The sequence below is a fragment of the Phaseolus vulgaris genome, chromosome 5 (assembly GCF_000499845.2).
Source record: "Phaseolus vulgaris cultivar G19833 chromosome 5, P. vulgaris v2.0, whole genome shotgun sequence".
Taxonomy (NCBI): Eukaryota; Viridiplantae; Streptophyta; class Magnoliopsida; order Fabales; family Fabaceae; genus Phaseolus; species Phaseolus vulgaris.
In genome coordinates this window covers 21,386,789-21,408,499 of record NC_023755.2, presented here as the reverse complement: position 1 = coordinate 21,408,499, position 21,711 = coordinate 21,386,789, and the positions used below count along the sequence as shown (strand labels likewise).

Here is a 21,711-nt window from a genome sequence, read left to right as displayed (position 1 = left end):
GCCTTCCTCACTTAGTCTTATCTTGAGAGTTCTTGGTTACCTCAAGTGGCGGCTTGCACACTCATCTTGGAGGCTCCATCCTCTAAGTGGCGTGATCATCCAACCATTCCTCCATCTTTATGAGCTTTCTCTTCTCCTTCCTTCCTTCTCTTGTTATGTTCATGTCTTAGCTTTGATTCTTTGCTTTTTCAGTTCGGCATTTTCAGTTCATTTGTGTTTTGCTTCGGTTCATTTTCTGCTTTGCTGTTCTTCATTGTTTCTTCTTCATTTCTAGCCTATTTGTTCGGTGCAATTCTGTTCTTGTGCTTTTTGTTCGGTGCCTTTGCCTTTTCTTCCATTTTGTTCGGTTCAATTTGACAATACATGGAACTTCCATATGAGTTTGGGTTTTGGTACTAGTCTTGGTGAGTTCTTGAACTTAGAACCTTGATCCAATTCTATGAAAAAGTGCCTACCTCATATCCAACTCAAGATGATTCCTAAGAATGTCAAGAATCATTCATAATGTGCTATTGGAATCATATCACAAAGGGCGCCTTGACGGCCGTTTGCACTCCGACGCTCAAGTCAGTATAAGGAAAAAGAAACACCAAATGTATAAAGTAGTTTCAGTCTTAGAAACTGTGTACCTTGCTAGGGTTCTTAGCATCCTTTATATAGGTTGAAAATAGGGTTTACCTCTGTTTCTGTTACCCTTGTCTAAGGTTCCTTGGGGAACGTCCTTGTGCCGCTATTTACATAATCTAGCATATCTGGCACATAGAACTTCCCTTAACTAGAGTGCAACGACTAATAGAGTGGTCGTTTGGGTATCAACTTGTGCACCTAATCTCTGGCGCCATCTGTTTCTGCGGGTGCCCTGAGTATTCACGTGCCATGCATGCAACTTCCCCTGGAAACCCTAACCCTTAATGGGCCTTAGTGCCTCCAAGGATTATTTACTCGTGTCGCGCCTGTATGCGTTATAGACACCACGTGCATGGATCCCTCGTGACTTAGGCTTCCCTCTTATCTGATGTTTAACTAATAACTTAGTATAATTCTGGGACCCACCTTACGTGGCCCAATATAACTGTTCAGACCATCGACGTCCGATCTCTCCTTCTTCTGGCGAGATCTGATGTCGATCTCCAACGTCGATGTCTATGGTATCGATGTTCGAAGACTGACCAATACCCTGATAGGTGCGTTTGGGACCCACCTTACATGACCTACTTCCACTATCAGGCACCGATGTACAATGTATAAGGTGAGTCACTGGGTTTGATAACCGAGAACTGGTTAGGACAATTATTTTAACAACGATATAGTAAAAGACATTAATTTATAATTATGATTATATAAAATACAATTTTAAAATGGTTCATCTAATTGTTTCTCTTTCAATAATAATATGGTAAAGAGAAGATATCAATACACTTTAAAGTTATTAAAAGAGTTGAGTCCAGTTAGCGATCCGAATAATAGTAATTATAATATAAAAAAAGGTAAAAAAAAAAATGTTAAGTTGATGCAGCAACGACAAGTGAAGCCACTAGTACAAAAATAAGAAAATAACACTCATTATTTAATGCGATTCAGCGCTTAAACGCATTCGTAAAAAACGCGGTGACATTTTTGAAATTATTTTGATTTACAAATGCGGTTTTTAAGTTTAGCCGCATTTGTAAATGGTTTTTACCCTAAAAATTTTAGGCGCTCAACAGTTTCGTTCATTCTCCGTTTACGCTCATATCTGTTCTTCGTTTTCTTTGGTTGCGAAGTTCTGCATTTTCGAAGGTACGTAACTGCATTGCCCCTCATTCTCTTGTTTCCATTGCTCCTAACAACTGCATTGAACTCCAATGGCTTTCGCTTTCCATATTGCTTTCGTTTTTAATGGGTTTCGCTCTGCATTTTGAAGGTGTACTCTTCCATTGCTTCCGCCGCTGTCGCATTTCGCTCTCGCCGCTCCGCCACTGCTTTCGCCGCCGCTGTTGTGTTTCCTCTTCTCCCCTTCCACTCTTCACCAACAACGTGCCCCTAAAACCCCAGCTCATTCAGAAGAACATATAAATGCGAGCTCATTCAGAAGAATATACAAATGCGGCTATTTCAAATAACCGCATTCGTAAATCGCATTTACAAATGCGGCTCTATAGCCGCATTTGTATTTCTCTGATTTACAACTGTTTGCTGATCAAATGCGGCTCTATAGCCGCATTTGTAAATATAAAATAGTCGCATTTGATTAGCATTTCTGCGCTACTGAGCAGACAGCGCGAAAAAAGATAATAGCTGTAGGGAAAACACGTGCATGTTGCATGAACATTATTTTTTTATTATTTATTCATCATTGTGTAATGATAATACTTTATTTAAATAATATGATGCTATACAACAATTATCAATATTTTTTATTTCCTTTTAATATATGGATATGTTATTTTTAAGAATCATTATGTAGATATAATAAATGATTGAAATGAACAATAATTCTTTTAAAATGATTAATGGAGTAACTTAATTTATGTATATAATGACAAGTAAATTTTTAGACATGTGAAGTTAACTCTCCTTTATACAAAGAAAATGATAATTTGATAACTCAGAATTGTATAAAATTTTTAATATGATGAATTTAAAATTAAATATGTATAATAAAAAGTAAGTTTAGAATTAAATGATATAAAAATATTAAAATAATAATATTATGAATTGTAACGTGATTATATAAAAAAATACATATACCTTTATTCAATTATACAGTTAAAGAAAACTACTTTCATATACAAGAAATTTGTTTTTTTAAATCAAAATACTATTTTTTTTATAAAGACTATTTTTTTTATAACAGTATCAAAATAAATTTACTTTTAAATATGTTGGGATACTCATTTTTGTGTGAATTCATGTAATAATTTGTACTGATACCAAAATTAAAAAAAAAAATCTTTATCCTTTTTTTCTTTCACGTAATTTGAACTTACTTGCTTAAAAAACACAAGTATGAAGCAATGTGGTAGATGTTGTTGATTAGTATATTATATAGTGCAAAAGTTAGAGTTGGCACGCACCTGTGGCCCTTTGAAGAGATACTGAACAGTGTGCATTCCATTGGCATTGACATAATATTACAGCTGGAAAAGACGCGCCTTGCCCCTCATTTTATATTGGAATCATAAAAATGCATGTAGTTTTTGGTGAACTCATTCAATGTATTATTGTATTAGGAACAAACAAGTAGTTTGTTAGTTACAACTTGTGACTATGTGTGTGTGAGAGATTGACAAGTTCTGGGTTCACTTGTTACAGAGTGACAAGTTCCTTTCTGAGTTTCCTAGATTCCTGACAAGGGTTTAAGGTTGTGGGTACTTGATGTTTGGAAAAAAGTCGTGGCCTTTACTCTCATTGGAGAATGTCTGAATCTGCTTGGCACTGTCGTTAAAGTAGAATGAAGGAAAATATTGGGCATTAAAAGAGCCAGTAACGTGTCTTTGGAATGTGAGCATGATTTGCAAATGAGGTTGGTCTGAATAGTTCAGAAGAGCTCTCAGGAAGGAAAAGAAAGAGCCTTGCTTTTTCTTTGCTTTTTTTTTTATTTTCTTTGGAGAAAGTGAGAGAAACAAGGTCAAGGAAATTTCTTTTCACCATCTTTGTCATATTGGAAATAGTTTTTTATTTTTTCTGGAAGAGTCTTTGATGGTTATGGAAGATTTTGGCATGCAGTGAGGAGCTAGTCACCAGGTTCATTTGGGGTTTGCCAAAGTTTTCTTTGTTAACAAGTAGTATGTATTTGTGTCTTATGCTCAAACCTTGGAGTCAATGAAGGAGAGATTGGAAATTAGAGCTTCCATTGGGTCCTATTCCTTTGATCTGTTGTATCTTTGTATTTGTATGTAAATTAGTAGTCAGGACCACTACTTGCTATTGTCTGTTGATGAAAGATATTGCCATTAGAATTTCTAATTACGGGATTCAGTATTCCCCCATTGATTTATAGCCTGATTAAGGGGTGCACTATGAGTTCTGTTTGTATAACTTTCCAAGGAGATCTTTGATGAGACTATGTCTCAAGTCCATTGAAGAAGTTGGCCTGTGACTTTGTTAGGCATAGCCATAGCCATATTAAAGGTTTGGTCTGTGATTTGGGTGTTTCAAAATGGAAAAAAATGTACAAGAAACAAGGTCATTGGCCTTGACTCCTACATGGTCTGTTGCTACTGTGTTGACTGTCTTTGTTGCTGTCTCTCTGCTTGTGGAGCGCTCCATTCACCGTTTAAGCAATGTAAGTAATGGTTAAACTAGAATCTATGTTGGTTCTTGATGTTAATTTCTCGTTTGTTGCAAAAAGTTGCATGGTAGAAGTTGTAATTTTGTTCAATTTTCAAGGCATTTTTTTGCAAACTTGTGGTTAAGACTCAAGCTACTATCAGACTTGTCAATGAGTGGAGAAAGGGAAGGGTAGAGGTAAACAAAATGAAAAGAGAAAAAAATGAGTATTTCTGGGCGGAATGTAACTCTAAATAGATTTAACAGGATATGCATTAATTGACATGGAAAGAAGTTTTCACTCTCTTCATATGCATTTTCACTGGCATGTGTCGATTTATATTTTTCATTTTTTGTTTAAACTTTAGAGCTTGATTCTGGCTTAATCACATACTTGTCTTACTTGTGATTGAATCCGTTCTTAGTGGTTGCCTTTGGCATGAATTCTGATGTGTGATTATGTTTTTCTGTGGCTGCAGTGGCTGCGGAAAACTAATCGAAAACCGTTGCTTGCAGCTTTAGAGAAGATGAAGGAAGGTGTTGTGCATTAAACTATACTTGTATTGTATTGCCTTCGTTTTAGATATAAACAAGAATTCTTACTGATCAGTTCTCATTATTTTGGAATTCTATCTTCAGAATTGATGTTACTCGGGTTTATATCACTCTTATTAACAGCTACCTCACGCATGATAGCTAATATTTGCATTCCATCAAAGTTCTACAACAGTGCTTTTGCTCCATGCACTCATTCCCAGATTGATGAACAAATGGAAGAGAATGGCTCTGAAGAGCGTAAATTACTGACGGCTTCTGCTTATCATGTATTTGGAAGGATGTTAGATGGAATAAATAGAAGCACTTGCAAAGAGGCATGAGTAATATACCTTACATGTATAAAATTTGACTATCTCTGGCTTTTACTGCTCTAAATTAATGTAGTTAATTTGCATTTTTGTTATCTTGCTCAGGGTTATGAACCATTTGTTTCCTATGAAGGTCTAGAGCAGTTGCACCGGTTCATTTTTGTCATGGCAGTAACTCATATATCTTACAGTTGTCTTACTATGTTGTTGGCCATTGTGAAGGTGAGTCATTGTTTCTATTTTTAGATTAAGCATGTCTGCCACTTATAATTGTTGCAAAAAGATGGTTAATGTGTGGATTTTCTTCTTCAAAATGCGCTTGCGTTTTCCCAATGCTGATACAAAATAGTTTGATCCATTCTAAATAAGTTTTTATACAATGTGTATTACATTTATGTTGTCAGAAAAGGACTACCATTATGCCTTTTTCATCTTACTTATGGATCTTGGGTAGCTTTTGATGAAATACTTTTTGCTAACTAATGATAGAATTAAGTTGTGGAGTTTGAAAATTGATAAAATTGGCTTATCAAACCTAAAGATCTAATTGCCACAACTAGGTTGTATGTAATATATATATATTTTTTGTTAGCATATCCACAAAGTTCAGCTGCTTTCTACTATGTTAATTTAATTGGGGAGCACTCTTTAGTGTGTTCAAGGTTATTGGTAGAATCCGTAACAATATATGAAAATGTCTTACCATGTCTGTAGAATATCTTATATTATCCTCTAGAATTAGTTTCCCATGTTATCTCTTAGGATTTGCTACTGAATTTCCTTATAAGCATAGTGTGCAAAAGAGCAGAAAGAAAATGTAAGGTCTCTAGACAATTTAAGAGTTCATAATTGTTAGAAATATGGGCCTTAAACAAGAGGAAAGTGAATTGTTTATGAAAGATTTTCACAAATGTTGAAGGTAGATTGAAAGTAGAAATCAGTTCAGCTTTGGCAAAAACACCACAGATCTCAGAACAACCTCTGAATCTGCACAACACCAGTCTTTACAGAAATACAGTAGTCAAGTGAGAAAGGAATGAATTACACCTCTGTACAATCTCAGATTGAAGAAAAAGAATACAATGCAAGTCATATTCCACTCTTAGAAAAAGATCCAAAGCTTGGAAAAACTGTTTTGAAAGTGTTATCTTGAATCAATAACAATCAGGAGCGTATATCCACTAATTTATACTTCAAACAATTATTAAAAGCATTTAATGTAAGAACCAAAACAATTTTAAATCAATTAAAACAGATTCAATCAACTTAACAAAATTCTGTTAAGGATTTCAAAAAATCAACCGATTGAAAACACAAAACAATCGGTTTAATTGGCTTGACAGCAAGGTCAACCAATTTCATGCTTTTTCAAATTCTTTTCAAAATACTCTAAGTTTAAAACAATCGGTTGAATCGAAATTTCCACAGAGTCTTCAAACAATCCACTTGAATTTGGAGACATCAAAACCCATGTTCAAGAATAATCTCTTCCAAATCACTGACATCCAACACTCTAAGCTTATTGGGCATACCAGAATAATTAGGAAGAAACATGTGACTAAAAATGACAAGGAAAAGTGTATATAGGTAAAGGTAATGTATAAAAAATTATATACAATACCACAAAAGAAGTATAGAGGATGTTGTATTATTCAATCAATCAAAGTAAAAGTATGGAGATTGTTCCTACGAAAAGTAACTAATTAATCTATGAAAATGATTTGGGCATTTTTTTTATAAAATAAAAAATATGTTCTATCATGTATATTTTTTCTTATTTTGAGTAAATGACCAATTTAATATGAAGCCCTCCTAATTTAGTCATTGAAAGAGTGAACAATCTTATTTATTACATGTGTAAAAAAATTCAAATTAGTTCCTGATATCATAGCTTTAAGACAAAATTATCCTTGATTGACGTTAAATTGGTCTTTAATTATATTTTAATGGCTAAATAATTCTATAAAATCTAACAATAAGACAAAGTTGTTGAACTTTTTACACATCAGGAACTAAAATAAGCCTCTGAGAGGTAAAGCATTTAGGTTTTTATCATCTTGGATTTTGTTTGACATAATAATACTAGTAGTTTAAACCAGATTCACAGTTGGAGAGTGTGGGAGGATGAGGCTCACATGGATCGGCGTAATTCATTATCTGGTTAGCTCATTGCTCTTTGAATGAAAGCTATTTCTATTTCTCTTATGTTATCCTTTTTAGTCCTTTGAAATATTGTTTCCAGTTATATGATTGAATATACAAACTTGCAAAGCACATCGATCAGGTTTGTTATCCTATAATGCATCTCTTCTCGCAATTATGTAGTCGTTGCAGATAATGCAATCTGTTATATAATTAAAATCCAAAAGCATTTCTGTGTTTGATCTCTCCCCTCCATTCTCCTAATTCACTTCACTGATCCTGTTGAGCAATTATATTTGCATTTTGCCTGATAGTTGTTCCTGCTGGTTGACCCCAAAGCGTCTCCGTGCCCTCACAACAACCTTCACGTCCAGGAATCCCTCTCTCACCACGGTGCTTTCCTCCTCATGGATCACCTGAAAAGAGACAACGAGCGCCCTCGCGGCCGTTTGCACTCCGGGCAAAGAAACACCAAAAACTCTAAACTCTGAGAGCTCTGTGTGTGTACTCTTTGTGTGTGTTATTTGCACTAGAAATGCGTACCTTATTATTCTGTTGGTTGTTACCCTTTATATACTCTTTAGTGTTTCTGCTTCCTTCGCTAGCTGTGACTTAGGCTTACTGTAGGTGCATCTTAGCATCGCTCTCGCCCACTCTTAGGGCCATTTAGCGTGCTAGACCCCCTTCACTCGAGTGCAACCCCCCACGGGATGACCACTTGGATGCCAACTCATGCACTCAATCTCTGGGTCATCCGCCCTGGGAATGTCCTGTCTTATTCACGTGCCATGCATGTAGATTACCCCTGGGATGCGACCCTTACCAGTCGTCTCTTTCCCAGGGGCTCTTTGATTGTGACGCGCCCTACCGCCTCGTCCACACCCCATGCATGAACCTTCTGTGACCTTGACTTCTCCCTTACTGAGTGCTGGAATGTGGCTTGGAAACCACCATTTTTCGGCTCAGCTTTACTGTTTGGATTGCCGAGGTCCGAGGCCTCCACGTCCCGCACCTCGATGCCGCCCCCTCCTCGGCTGCCCTTATCCATGAACTTACTGAGACTCTGGCCTGTCCAGCCAGTCTACTAGTGGACCCAGCCTTCGGGGCCCACCGTGACTTTGGTCAACGCCCAAGTCCAAGGACTGGTCGGTACAATAGCCATTGAAGTTAAATAAACAAGCATTTTGGATGACCAAAACCTCCCAAGATTTCATCCAGAGATTTATGATGGATGGAATTCTAATTGTAATATATAAATGTATCTTTACATGTGAGATCTAGCTTTTACGACAATCTGTCCATGATGTAGTATTATATTACATCCATCATCACATTTAGTCAAGAGTTTGATCCCTGCTTTAATATTAACTTAGTTCTTATTCATTCTCCACACTCCCAGCTCAAGAGCTTCTGCAAGGGAGCACATTAAAAATGTTCATACATCTATACTTGACAGTGTGGTAGTCTTTTAGGAGAGTTGGTCATTGACAGAAAATACGTGGTCATGGTCATGAAATGCATATTTAAACCATATTTAGTAGTTGATTTTTCAATTCTTTTGTTTCAACAGAGATTTCAAGAGAGCTGACTATGAGAAGGCAATCAACCTTTGTCAAGTCTCATGCATCAAATCCATTGTTCAAAAACAGTACCCTTATTTGGGTGGTAATTACATGTCTCCCCTAGTTTTCTTGTTTCCATTTGGTTTCATTTCATTAATGTATTTTTAAAATTCCCCTCTTTAGTTCTTAAACTTATTTGATGAAGAAACAAGGAAGATATGTTAATAAAAATATACAGAAAAGATTTTACCATCTTTGCATGCTTAACTTGGGTTAGATTTCTCATCTTTTGATCAAATTGTTTTCCCAAACAAGTTATGTTATGCAGCAGGAGTTTGTTGCAACGGTCAACTAAATTGGATAAATCATTTCAAAGTTCTTTTCTCAAGGAAGCAAATCGAAATTTTAATGATTACTTTTTTGAAGTTGTCAAACTTATGGGAATTCAATTTGTGGTTCTCCGAATACTAAATGCTAATAGTACATTATCGGCCTTTTCTGAGAACAAACATACTTTATATGAATCTTTTATTCTGAGAACAAACTACTCAATTTATATATCATTTTAATCATCAAGTTCTATGCAAATTCAGGTTTCCTTTTGAACCATTTACTCAGTATAATTGTATATCTATCTAATTTTAATTTACTTAACCTGCAGACATGCTTTTTCCGACAATTTGCACATTCTGTGGTTCGTGCTGATTATCTTACACTTCGCAAAGGCTTCATCATGGTACGCAGTATTGCAATAAAATTTGTCTTTGGTATAGATGTTTTTTTTTCACAAGCTATTTAATGTGGTTCTCATCTCATAATTATTATGTTTTCCCTAAGTTCTTCGGCTAATATGTTGCTTAAACTCTTGTTCTTGCCGGTTGACTGGGTTGCCGGTTGACTCGAGGTTGAATGCCCCTCTTCTGTATCTACCTCTTCTGGAACTGAGTTCATGAATCCTTGTCGCACCAGAATGAGGTTCCGTTGAGATAGAGGACGCCCTACCTATTGATTACACTCCGACGATCAAGTCAGTTAGGGTTCACCAATCAAGAATGTGTATAAAAAATAGCGTACCTTTACTTGGAGACTTACTGATGGCATTGAGCTCTTCTCTTTTGTGATTTTTGGGTGGTTTGCGGAAGCTTAGTGGTTTGTTGATGGATCAAGGCCCTCCTAGGAGGTGTGGCTGCCTTGGAGGTGCAGGAAGAGTAGGGAATTTAGGAAGGTTCGGCCAGCCCCTTTGGAAGGTGAAAGTATTGAAGATTAAGACCTAAATTCTAGGCAAGGGAGTAATGTATGACTCAAGTTTGGCAGCATAACAATACTCAATTTAATCTTACAAAAAGAGAGTCAAGCACCTCCTTATATAGGATTGAAGGGCTGGAATTTGAAGAGTCAAATGCAAATGAAATGCTAGCCAAATTACATGCAAGTGTAAGCACATGGAAGCACATGGAGCACATGGCCACCTAGCCTTCACATGGTCGACCTAGATTAGTGTGGTAGGTTCTAGAAACCGTAACTAATCTAGGTAATCCTAATTTAATCCTAATTTGCAGAATTAAACAAAGGTTCACAATGCTATGCTATTTGCACCACAAATAAAGCTATGCTACGCTTGATGGGCTTCTCGGAACAACAACTCTCTTGGTCATGGACCTTGTTGTCCTAGACGCTCTTGTGGTGCCCTTCATGCAAACATCAACTCTCTTGGTCATGGACCTTGTTGTCCTAGACGCTCTTGTTGGTGCCCTTCATGCAAGGTTGATCCTAGACGCTCTTTTGGTTGCTTTTCATGCAAGGTTGGTCCTAGACGCTCTTGTGGTTGCCCTTCATACAAGGTTGATCCTAGACGCTCTTTTGGTTGCTGGGGCCTCTTCCATCATCCCCTCCCTTTTGAAAAAGGATTTGTCCTCAAATCCATTGCTTCTTCTTCTTCATGGTTAGGGGGATGGATGTGTATGGCTGGATGGTGTCCATCATCTCCTCCTTCTTGAGAAAATCTATCCTCAGATCCACAGTGGTGAGCTCGGATAGCAACTTCTTGCTTCTTCAACTATGCTTGTCCTCCCGGATTGAACTTCCATCTAGGGGAATTATCAAATAAAGCAAATGAGTTTGTTGAAGTAGTTATATAAAAATCAATTTTATGAAGTTGCTATTTTTGTTTTTCTTTTGTTTTTGACAACTTTTTACAATATTTCTCTTTTGATCGTTGTATGTGTTCTCTAATCCTCATTTTAAAATTTTCAATATTTGTTACTTTTTCCTTAGGCACAAGTCCTTTAGGAAATGGTAACAACTTAAAAGGAGAAAGAGAATTAAGTCCACATACAATTTTAAATGTAGAAATATTAGTAGTCTTGTGGACTACTTTATTGTATGCATGCTCATCTCTAGAGTTGTGTGTGCACTTCATGATTACTCTAGGTATAGTAGAAAGAGCTATGTTTTCAATTTCATTTTGACCATTCTTTTGAGGATGATAAGAATTTGAAGAGTACAACTTAGTTCCAAGTTTTTCTAAAAGTATCCTCAAAAAATGGTTTTCGAATTTTGGAGCTCTTTTCAATACTATGCTTGGATATAAACTAGGAAGTCCTATTACTTCTCTAGAGAAGAGCTTATCCATAAAAATGGAATCAACACCTTTTGTTGTCCAAGGAAGCTCTAATATAAAATCTAGGTTTATGTCTTCCCATGGATCATTTGCAAAAGGTAAAGGAGCATAAAGTTCATGAGACATTGCCTTAGATGTATTGTTAAAACAAGAAATGTATCTAGGGTAATGTCTTTGAACATCTTTTCTCATGGGTGACAAGAATTTTCCTTTTAAAAGCTTTAGAGTTTTATCAACTCTAATTTGGCCCATGAGTTCTCCTTCATGAAGAATTTCTCTTTTATGTGTGAAGGTAGTCTCGTTGATACAACCTTTGTTCATGAAAATTTTAATTCTTTGCAATGGTTGTCTCAATAAGACATGACAAGTTTCTTTAGGCACTACCTCACATAAAAATTTGTCTTTGTAGATGCCTATAGATAACTTGACCTTCACTTGGTGAGATCTTAGCACATATGAAAAATAATCTACTACATTTTTATCTATGCAAGCCTCTTTTTAGGATTCTTCTTTTTTTACTAGGCTTGCAAGTGTTCCTTTACAAAAGGTAAGGCTAGGTTGTTCAACAAGAAGCATATTTTCAAAGGTATTTTCAAATTTTCCTTCTTGTTGAATGACCTTGTGGGAAGGAACACTCTTCTCCCACGCCTTTTGTTTCCCAAGGGTTTTCTCTTGATTTTCTATTTTTACATTTTCATCACTCTCACTAGCTTCTTTTTCTTGGCTACTATTCTCATTTTTGTCCCTTAAGATCATAGATCTTTCATTGGAACATTGAGATGCTAATTGATCATTACCAAGGTATGTAAAACATGGAATTTTTCTAGTTTGAGTCTATGAGATATGCTTGGATAGGTTTTGGGAAAGTTCTAGAGATGTTTCTTTTATATGTTCTTCCCCTCTATGGAACTCATCCTTGTCATAAGAAACATAGTATGAACTTTGTTCTCGACTTGATTGTTTTCTCAAAATTTGTTTTTCAACTTTAATGCTAAGTTGAATCAAGTCATTTAAATCTCTATAAGGTAAAAGTTCAACTTTGTTTCTTATCTCAAGTTTGAGACCACTTAAAAACCTAGCTATGGAGGTATGGTTGTCTTCGTTAATCCTTGCCCTCTTAATATATGACATCATCTTTTGCCAATATTCTTCTACACTCATATCTCTTTGATGAAGTCTTTGGAGCTTGTCCATCAACTTCCTATTGTCAAGCGAGGGAATATGGCGACATCTCAAGGCTTCCCTAAGGTCATTCCAATATGTAATGGGAGGGTCCTTGTGGAGATGTCTCTTTCTTTATAGGGCATTCCACCAATACATAGCATCACCTTGAAAACTTAAGGTAGCTAAGGGTACTTTCTTTTCTTCACTCACATGTTTGTAAGAAAACAATTGCTCTACCCTCATCTTCCAATATAGATATGTTTCTTCATCTTCTTTTCCATAGAAATGAGGTAGCTCTACCTTAACTTCCTTTAGGTTTTCTTGTCTCTCTTTTCTAGCTCTCCTAGGGGATGGTTGATGATATTCATTTATCCTAAGACTTTCTTCCCCAAAAGAATCATAAACTTGAGAGCTATATGCATGAGAATGTAATTTTTTTGAAATTTGAGACTTCTCATCCTTTGCTTTAGTCAATTCATTAGTTTTGGCCTCATTCTCCAATTGTTTAGATGAAATTGATTGAATATCCTTGGAAAGTTGTTTTAAAAGAGATATCAAGGATTTCACATCACTTTTAAGAGATTTAGAGGAGTGAGAAGACATGACTAAAACTTTGTGTTTAGAAATGCTTTACTTTAAAAAAGAAGAGGAAAGTTAATGAAGGTTGCTTCCCAGGTAAGAGAGGTGTGCCATAAAAGACTACTTAAATACCAAGTCTTGCCTTAGCCAAAAACTATCCCTCAAAATCTTCACACAATTCTTTCTTTAGGTAATTCACTTAGAACACAATGAGGATGGAGAAATCAAATTTTATGCAAGAAAACTATGCAAAGCTATTTAACAACTAAAGCAATTTATCAAAGCTTTAAACAAAGATAAGCATAAGCAAATTAAGCAAAACTAAGCAAGTATTGACGTAAGGAAATCTAGCTAAAGCAATTAACAAAGTTAATCTACAAAGCTTTAACTAGTCGTTTCCTAGGTGAGGCTTCTTAGACACTTTGAGCCTTTGAAAACACACTCACCGTCTAATTTGTGATTAATCCACTAATTAACAAGAGTGAAAAGTAATTACAATTCAAGAAATGCAAAGAAATTAAATTGCACAAATTAAATTTCAGCAAGGCACTCCTTTGACTTGTTGTTACTCTTCTTTGTTGTGTCCTTCAAAGTGTATGGTGTATTTTGGTATTTGTGTTTGTTGTTGCCCCTTGCCTTGTTCCTCTTATGATTTAAGCAATTAAATTCTCCAAAACAGTACCTACCAAGTAGAGCTAGACTCTCCTCAAGTAAAATCCCACTCAACAAGCACCAATTGATATTTATCCACCAACAAATTTAGAGGTCAAGAAAAGAAAGCAAGAAACAATTAAAATTTTAAAACAGCACCACTGCAATTGGATTTAATAATGTGACATAACTAGAAGGAGTTCAGAATGAATTGGACAAGCAAATAAAAATAGGCACTCAAATAATGGATGACACACAAAAGGAACCTAAAGATTGACACTAGAATTGATTTGAAAAACCAAAACAGAACCACTAAAAATATTGTGGTCCAGAAAGCGTGACTTAAATGATTTATGTTGAGCTGGGTATTTTGTATTTGTTTCTGAAAATTTAAACACAATCAATTCAGTTTCTTAACAAACTTTTGGCGTTGGTTTCACTCCAATCACATGTGCCAATTAATTATGATAATTTTTTCAAAAACAGTGTCCAATTACCGCCAGGTGTAGCGTCAGAATGCACACTTCTTTTGTATGATTTATCTTTTTTTTTTTCTATTTTGTTTTTTCAACTGATTTTTTTTCTTTTTGTGCTAACACCTCAAACTATTGAAATCCAGAGGCTCATAATTTTCTTATGACGTATTTAATTTTCATAAAGCAAAACAGCCAAAACAGATTTGTGAAAACAGAGGGTTATGAAATCTGGAATCAAAACAGAAAGATATACTTCAAAAAACACAACGAAATTAATGTGATGGAATTTGTGTGGATCTAGCACACAAATATGAACTCAAACTAAAAAAAAAAATGCACCAAAGGATCAAAACAAAACAAAATTTTGATTAAGCACTCAAATCAAAACAAGAAACAAATGAATCAAGAAAAGTACTACTAAGATTTGTTGACAAATTTGGAATCACATGACTAGACAAAACTTATAGATTCAGAAAATAAAATGACTCAAACACATCATATGAACCAAATAGAAATTCAAGCAAGACTCAAATATCCTAAAATAAAAGCAGCAACACAATTCACCATGGATCCTACACAAAAATTGCAAATAAGATGCTCAAGCACAAATTGAACAATTCTACCGATTGAAATGCTTAGAAGAGCATCCAACTCAAATTAAAAATGTAAAACAGCAAGACAACTTGAATAAAAGATGAACAACTTGAAGATAAGAAGAACTCAAGCAGAAAAATGAAAAGAGATACTTATCTCTTGAAGACCATAGCTTTAGATACCAAATGATGGCATTGAGCTCTTGTCTTTTGTGATTTTTGGGTGGTTTGCGGAAGCTTAGTGGTTTGTTGATGGATCAAGGCCTTCCTAGGAGGTGTGGCTGCCTTGGAGGTGTAGGAAGAGTAGGTAATTTAGGGAGGTTCGGCCAGCCCCTTTGGAAGGTGAAAGTATTGAAGATTAAGACCTAAATTCTAGGCAAGGGAGTAATGTATGGCTCAAGTTTGGCAGCATAACAATACTCAATTTAATCTTACAAAAAGAGAGTCAAGCACCTCCTTATATAGGATTGGAGGGCTGGAATTTGAAGAGCCAAATGCAAATGAAATGCTAGCCAAATTACATGCAAGTGTAAGCACATGGAAGCACATAGAGCACATGGCCCCCTAGCCTTCACATGGCCGACCTAGATTAGTGTGGTAGGTTCTAGAAACCGTAACTAATCTAGGTAATCCTAATTTAATCCTAATTTGCAGAATTAAACAAAGGTTCACAATGCTATGCTATTTGCACCACAAATAAAGCTATGCTACGCTTGATGGGCTTCTTGGAACAACAACTCTTTTGGTCATGGACCTTGTTGTCCTAGACGCTCTTGTGGGTGCCCTTCATGCAAACATCAACTCTCTTGGTCATGGACCTTGTTGTCCTAGACGCTCTTGTTGGTGCCCTTCATGCAAGGTTGGTCCTAGACGCTCTTGTGGTTGCCTTTCATACAAGGTTGGTCCTAGACGCTCTTTTGGTTGTTGGGGCCTCTTCCATCACTTACTCTCCTTTTATTGTTGCACATGCAATATGCAACCATTCTCCCTGGAGATAAGTGAATCTTAACTGAAAATATACTAAGCACGTTAATCTTTTATCTGTAACAGAAAAACCACCTGCCACGGGCACCAATGATCTTCAGGTGCCATTTGTAGGCCCCTTTTGTTACTAACGCATCTCCCTATTTTAATAGGGTTATATCTACTAGCCACGTGTAACAGATATGCAACAGAAAACACCAACAAGAAATATCGCCATATACCCATAACAAACATGTAAAACAATAACAACATTATATTCACCGCCCCAAACATATCTATAAGTTGGTGCATATATAAAATTACTCTACGTAACGACCCTTTCTCACACTTTGGGCCTTCCCTAAAAGGCCATCTACACGGGTCTCACCCAGGCCCAACGACCGAGTTGACTTCCTATACCTCAAAGAACCGAGCATACAAAAATAATACCGAGAGCCGAGCACTGGTTAGTACAACTCTTATCCCACCATATATGTCTAGATGCAGAATTTAACAAACTTTTATCTTTTCTTGAGAAAACTCTGGTTTAAGTTCCTAGTGGAAACTGAAAAAGCCTATTTAAAAATAGATACTTCATGCACTTGCATAATATTAGTTTCCTACCATCTGATTTTAAGACTGTAATTGCATGAATTGTAATTTTAAACAACAATCCCCAATGGTAGTTGTAGGTCAGGTTTCGTGGAACCATGTAGTATATGTGCACTACTATTTTTTGAATATGAACTACTTGCTATCTTTTCATTCTTCATGGCAGAATCACCACCTTTCACTAAAGTATGATTTCCATAGCTACATGGTTCGGTCTATGGAAGAGGAATTCCAAAGGATAGTTGGTGTGAGGTTAGTAATAGTCGAGATTCAGCAGTCAGTTTCATGATTTTCTCTTCGGACACCAATTTCAGTCATTAAAGTATTATAACTTCTCTAGTGCATTTTTATGTGCATTCCCATTATCTTAAATTTTCAAGATGACCTGTTCTAATAGTAAATTGTTGGAAACAAGATATCCATTTATTTGTATTTAGTGTTTCAAGAGGTAGTTTAATTTTTCTATGCTATATTCATTGCAAATAGTAAGAAGGCAAGAATATAATGTCTTAAATTCTTAACTTGAGCATGTTGGACTTATTCTTGTTACATTTTTATTGCTTTAGTTTTTCAGTAACTGATTCTCATGAAGAAGTTGAAAGCTGATTATGTCTGTAAAATCTCTTGCAGTGGCCCGCTCTGGGGATTTGTTGTTGGCTTCATGCTTTTCAACATTAAAGGTATAGCCTATTTATAAGCTGTCCAGGGGAAAATTAGTTTATAATTCCTTGATTTTAATATGCTTCCTCACTGTCCCTTTGCTCAAAAAATCTCCTTATGCTTATACTTTCAGTCCCTTTTCTCTGCAAGATTCACTGAAGCATTGTGGTAAGTTCATTCTTGGTTTTGCATGCTGTTGAAACTTACAAATGGTTATTTTTTGGGTGGTTTATGCAGGATCTAACCTATATTTCTGGATAGCTATTATTCCTGTATCTGTAAGTTACTTCGTTATTTTCTTTGTTTCCTTTTTTAGTTATCCTAATTCCATCAAATGCCATTGTGGTGGATAAACTGAACTTTTAAACTTTTGTTCCACAGAACCATTTAGATGCTGTAAATGGCATGTGGTTGGTTCTTTGTGGAATAGTTGGTGGGTTTTTCTATGGAATTTGAATAGAATACACTGTTTTTTGGTAACCTGCTTAAATTATGGCCTTATTCACTGAATGCTTTATGATTTTTATATGATAGATAAATTAGTTGAGTAAATTATTGAAGACCTTCAACAATAAAATCATTATGTTTCATGCACAGCTTGTGCTATTGGTGGGAACAAAGCTACAGCATGTTATTGCAACCTTGGCGTTGGAGAATGCTGGAATTGCAAGGTTCTTCCCAGAAGCAAAGTTGAGGCCTCGTGATGAACTTTTTTGGTTTAACAAGCCTGAACTATTGTTGTCCTTGATCCATTTCATTCTCTTCCAGGTTGGCCATGGTTCGTCTACGTCTTATGTGATAATTTCTTACTCAAATTTGTTATTTTCGTATTAACTTCTGATATTCTTTGTTCCTTTTGGCAGAATGCATTTGAGCTGGCTTCATTCTTTTGGTTCTGGGTACTTCCTTGTCCATTTTACAACCTAGAATTAGACATGGAGTAATAGGAATCATATTGTTTTAAGGTTGAGTTATAAATAGTTAAATTGCTTCGACATAAATTATCCAAAATTCTAAGCAAGATTCAGTTTTAGGGAGTTAAAATGAAATAAGACACAACTATATATTTGTGTTAATGAATCATAATACAGATAGCAACTTTGAGATTTTGCATTTGACTAAACCAGCAAAATGTGTTTTTTTGACTACAGTGGCAGTTCGGATATGATTCTTGCTTTATTAGGAATCACCTTCTCCTGTATTTAAGGCTAATATTGGGGTATGGAGAAATAAGCCTTTTCCCCTTATTCAAGATTTTACATACAATACTTGTGTAAACTAATTCAATAAAGAATTGACATGCGATTTTTTAAATATAAAATAGCTACTTGGCGTGGACATTTAATGTAAAATGCCAGCATTGGATATTTACTGTCTTACTTTACACTAATCGACAAATCAACATGCACCTTATATCTCAACTTTGCAGGTTTGCAGGACAGTTTCTTTGTAGCTACAGCACCTTGCCACTATACGCACTTGTTACACAGGTAAAGGAAATATAACAATAACAATGTCTTACTATGGATTTGTTTGATTCTCTTCTCATCTTTTGGTTTTAAAAGCTGTTTTCTTCAATAGTTCCACACTACTCAAAAATCAATTTCTCATCCAAAGACAAGGAAGTTTTGAAAATTGCTTCTTAAACTTATGATTTAAAATCCAAAGAACAGAAACAAATATGAGAAGTTTTCTCATCTTACACAACTTTTCCATTAATTACACTACCTGTCTTGCATGACCCTCTTTACCAGTTGATGGTACAACTTTGTTTTAAAAACTAATAATTTTTTGAAAATGTAAATCACACACACTAGAAATGACTAGTTTTCAGTTTCTGGAAGTCTCAAATTATACAAATGGCATTCCTTAATGATGAATAATCCGTCTTGTGTTGCATGAAAAATGGATTTGATACACTGAGTGAATCATTTTAGTGAAGGGCTTTTGCTTTGCCACTGTAATGTTCCATGCAACAACAGCTTTTCAATGTTTATATCAGATGGGAACAAACTATAAGGCAGCATTAATCCCACAGAGGATAAGAGAAACAATTCATGGATGGGGTAAAGCAGCTAGGAAGAAGAGAAGGCATGGTATGTTCCCTGATGACTCCACCATTCATACAGACACAAGCACTGTGTTGTCCATTGAAGAAGATGATCAAGTAATTGATGCCCCTGAAGTAGAATTACCACCAGTCACGGCTGTTACACCTACCCCTTCTCCCATTGCTAATGAAACTTCAAGCAGGGCTGTTACACCCCTCCTAAGACCCTCTGCCTCGATATCTTCTGTGCATAGCAGTTCTAAAGCTGAAGTAATTATAAGATGCTCCTCTATGCCAAATGGGAGTTAAACTATGTGCAATGGAGGAAAATGAAAAAAGTTAACTAGTATATTGACGAAGATAGTATGATTATCAAAGATGTATAATAAGATGACTACTTCTAGTTCCCTTAAAAAACAAGGTTAATAGTGCTTTTGGACATTATTAATTTATGTAGGACAACTATAGAATATGGTGACTTTTGTTGGCATCAAGCAGAACTGGAGTGTGAAAAAGTATATCATAATTGTTTTTTGGATTTGAAATAGTGTAATTTGTTAAATTTGATTATACATTAAAGAAAATGGATTTCAATGCAGTCTGCAGAAAACTCCTTCGTCCTTATGGAGAGTCCATGGCTATGGATGCACTATTTATGACAATCTTTATTATACAAATTGCATAATTTGATACTTACCATGTTACATGAAGAAATTAGTGTAATTCTATCATATGAATTACGTCATTCAATAAGTATCCCCTCCTACCATCTCATGAGTTAACCAAACATTTACTATGTCTTTGTACGTAAGAAAAAAAAATTAGACTAATACAAAATATAAGTAAATTTTAATCACCTTTCATATTGACCATAGTTTATAATTTAGTTTTTCACGCAAAGGAAAATGAATAATATAAAAATAATCGTTTTAGTTTTTTGTAACTTTAAAATTGATTGATTACCATGTAGGATTTTGTACTTGATAATTAAAATGTTTATTTATATAATATTTTTTTAAAAAAAAAAACTTTCATGTTAAGTATCACTATGCAACTTGACATCTCTGTTATACTGACACTTCAAGTAACAACAATCATTTGTCATCACATGAAAAAAGTATTATTAAAAAAAATACAAAAAAAAATATGGAAGGACTAGACCAAAACTCATATGTTAACAAAAACAATACATAGATAGACTATATTTATTCATAAAGAATTATAAGAACAGATGAAAGCCTATTATACCAATGAAATGATTCTCTATGAATAAATCCTAAATTAGCCAACTTATCAGCACCCGCATTTCCTTACGAAAAATATGAGTAACCCTAAACCTGATTTTCTCACAGTAATTAAGACAAGTATTTCATTGTTTAGGAAACATCCATGGAACATTAGTCCTAGTAGTAAATGCAACACAAACCAAGGCAGAATCACATTCAAGTCATATACATTAGTAAGCTCAATCTTTTGAGCTTCCTCCTCAGCAACCATAGTTGTTTGTGATGGAAGAGGCCCAAGCTCAGGCCCTAGTTCAAGCCCAACAACTAGGTCCATGGCAAAGAGGATTCAAGAAGATTGGGACTCTGCTGAGGGGAGTATGAGAGTTAATGATTATTATCAACCTCCACCAAGAAGAACTAGGAGAGAGAGCCACAAAGAGACTAGGGTAGACCTACCTCATTTTTATGGAAAGGAAAATGTTGAAACATATTTACATTGGGAAATGAAAGCAGAACAACTTTTTGCTTGCCATAATGTTAGTGAGGAGAGGAAGGTGTTGAAGATGGGAAACTTTGATGTGTCAAATCCTCATGAAGCCTGAAGTTGTGTTGTGTTTTAGGTTTAGGTTTTGTTATGGGGTTTAGAATCCTTGTAAGATCAGTCTTGATTCTCAAACAAAGCTTATTTCAATCTGTTTTAAAGATTAAAGTGTTTTTCGATCCAAAGGGAAAAACAATCGATTAAAGTTTCGAGACAATCGGTTGTTTGTCACTTAGCTGGCAAAGAAGTTTTGAAACTGTTTTTTGAATCAGTTGTATAACTGTCAAAGTCATTCAACAGGTTAAATCACAGTTTTAACCAATTAAATGTAAGTTTTCATAACACCATTTTGAAAACCTGTTTTAACTGATTTAGTTGTTCAAATCTGCCTTCAACGGTAGCTTTTCAAGGTTTATAAAAATAGTCTTCTTTCCGATGTTTGTTGATTGATGAACAAGAGAAGTTTGATATTCTGATTTGAGATTGATTTCAGAGATTACCAACTGTTTGTGAACAGATGTTTTTCCAAGTTTAGCAAGATTGTCTTTGAGCTTGTTGTGATTCAAGAACTGATCAATAGGGTTTCTTGGTGTACTGTAAATCCAGGTGTTTTCTATCCTTGTTTAGTTTCATGTAATTGTTCATATACTCTATAAAACTGTTGTAAAATCCTGTAAAGTTAGTGTGATTCTGGCTTGAGGTGTTGGTTGTGTGCTAAGAGGGTGAGTAGGCTTTGTGGGATTCAAAGTCACCTC

General features: G+C 35.4%; 1 protein-coding gene across 2 annotated transcripts; it reads left to right on the top strand.

Annotated features, from left to right (window-relative positions):
* Positions 1-3,007: 3,007 nt before the first annotated feature.
* On the top strand, positions 3,008-19,799 carry LOC137835282 (MLO-like protein 11). Of its 2 annotated transcripts, XM_068643726.1 has the most exons (16): positions 3,482-3,609; positions 3,709-4,267; positions 4,731-4,788; positions 4,891-5,123; positions 5,223-5,339; positions 7,217-7,277; positions 8,830-8,924; positions 9,483-9,557; positions 16,646-16,731; positions 17,110-17,159; positions 17,377-17,417; positions 17,737-17,907; positions 18,003-18,038; positions 18,291-18,358; positions 18,569-18,629; positions 19,142-19,799. In XM_068643726.1, the coding sequence occupies exons 2-16, from the start codon at positions 4,142-4,144 to the stop codon at positions 19,496-19,498; spliced, it is 1,635 nt and encodes a 544-aa protein (XP_068499827.1). In that variant the 5' UTR covers positions 3,482-3,609; positions 3,709-4,141; the 3' UTR covers positions 19,499-19,799. The 2 variants fall into 2 exon arrangements, with proteins under 2 accessions (XP_068499826.1, XP_068499827.1); XM_068643725.1 differs by having other exon boundaries at positions 3,008-4,267.
* The last annotated feature ends 1,912 nt before the right edge of the window (positions 19,800-21,711 follow it).

Bases quoted from the DNA above. Each gene is read 5' to 3' on its own strand.
- LOC137835282 (XM_068643725.1), top strand. From the start codon at position 4,142: ATGGAAAAAAATGTACAAGAAACAAGGTCATTGGCCTTGACTCCTACA. The intron at 5,124-5,222 runs GCATGAGTAATA...TATCTTGCTCAG, and splicing joins ATAGAAGCACTTGCAAAGAG to GGTTATGAACCATTTGTTTC. The intron at 17,418-17,736 runs GTAAGTTACTTC...TTTCATGCACAG, and splicing joins TAGCTATTATTCCTGTATCT to CTTGTGCTATTGGTGGGAAC.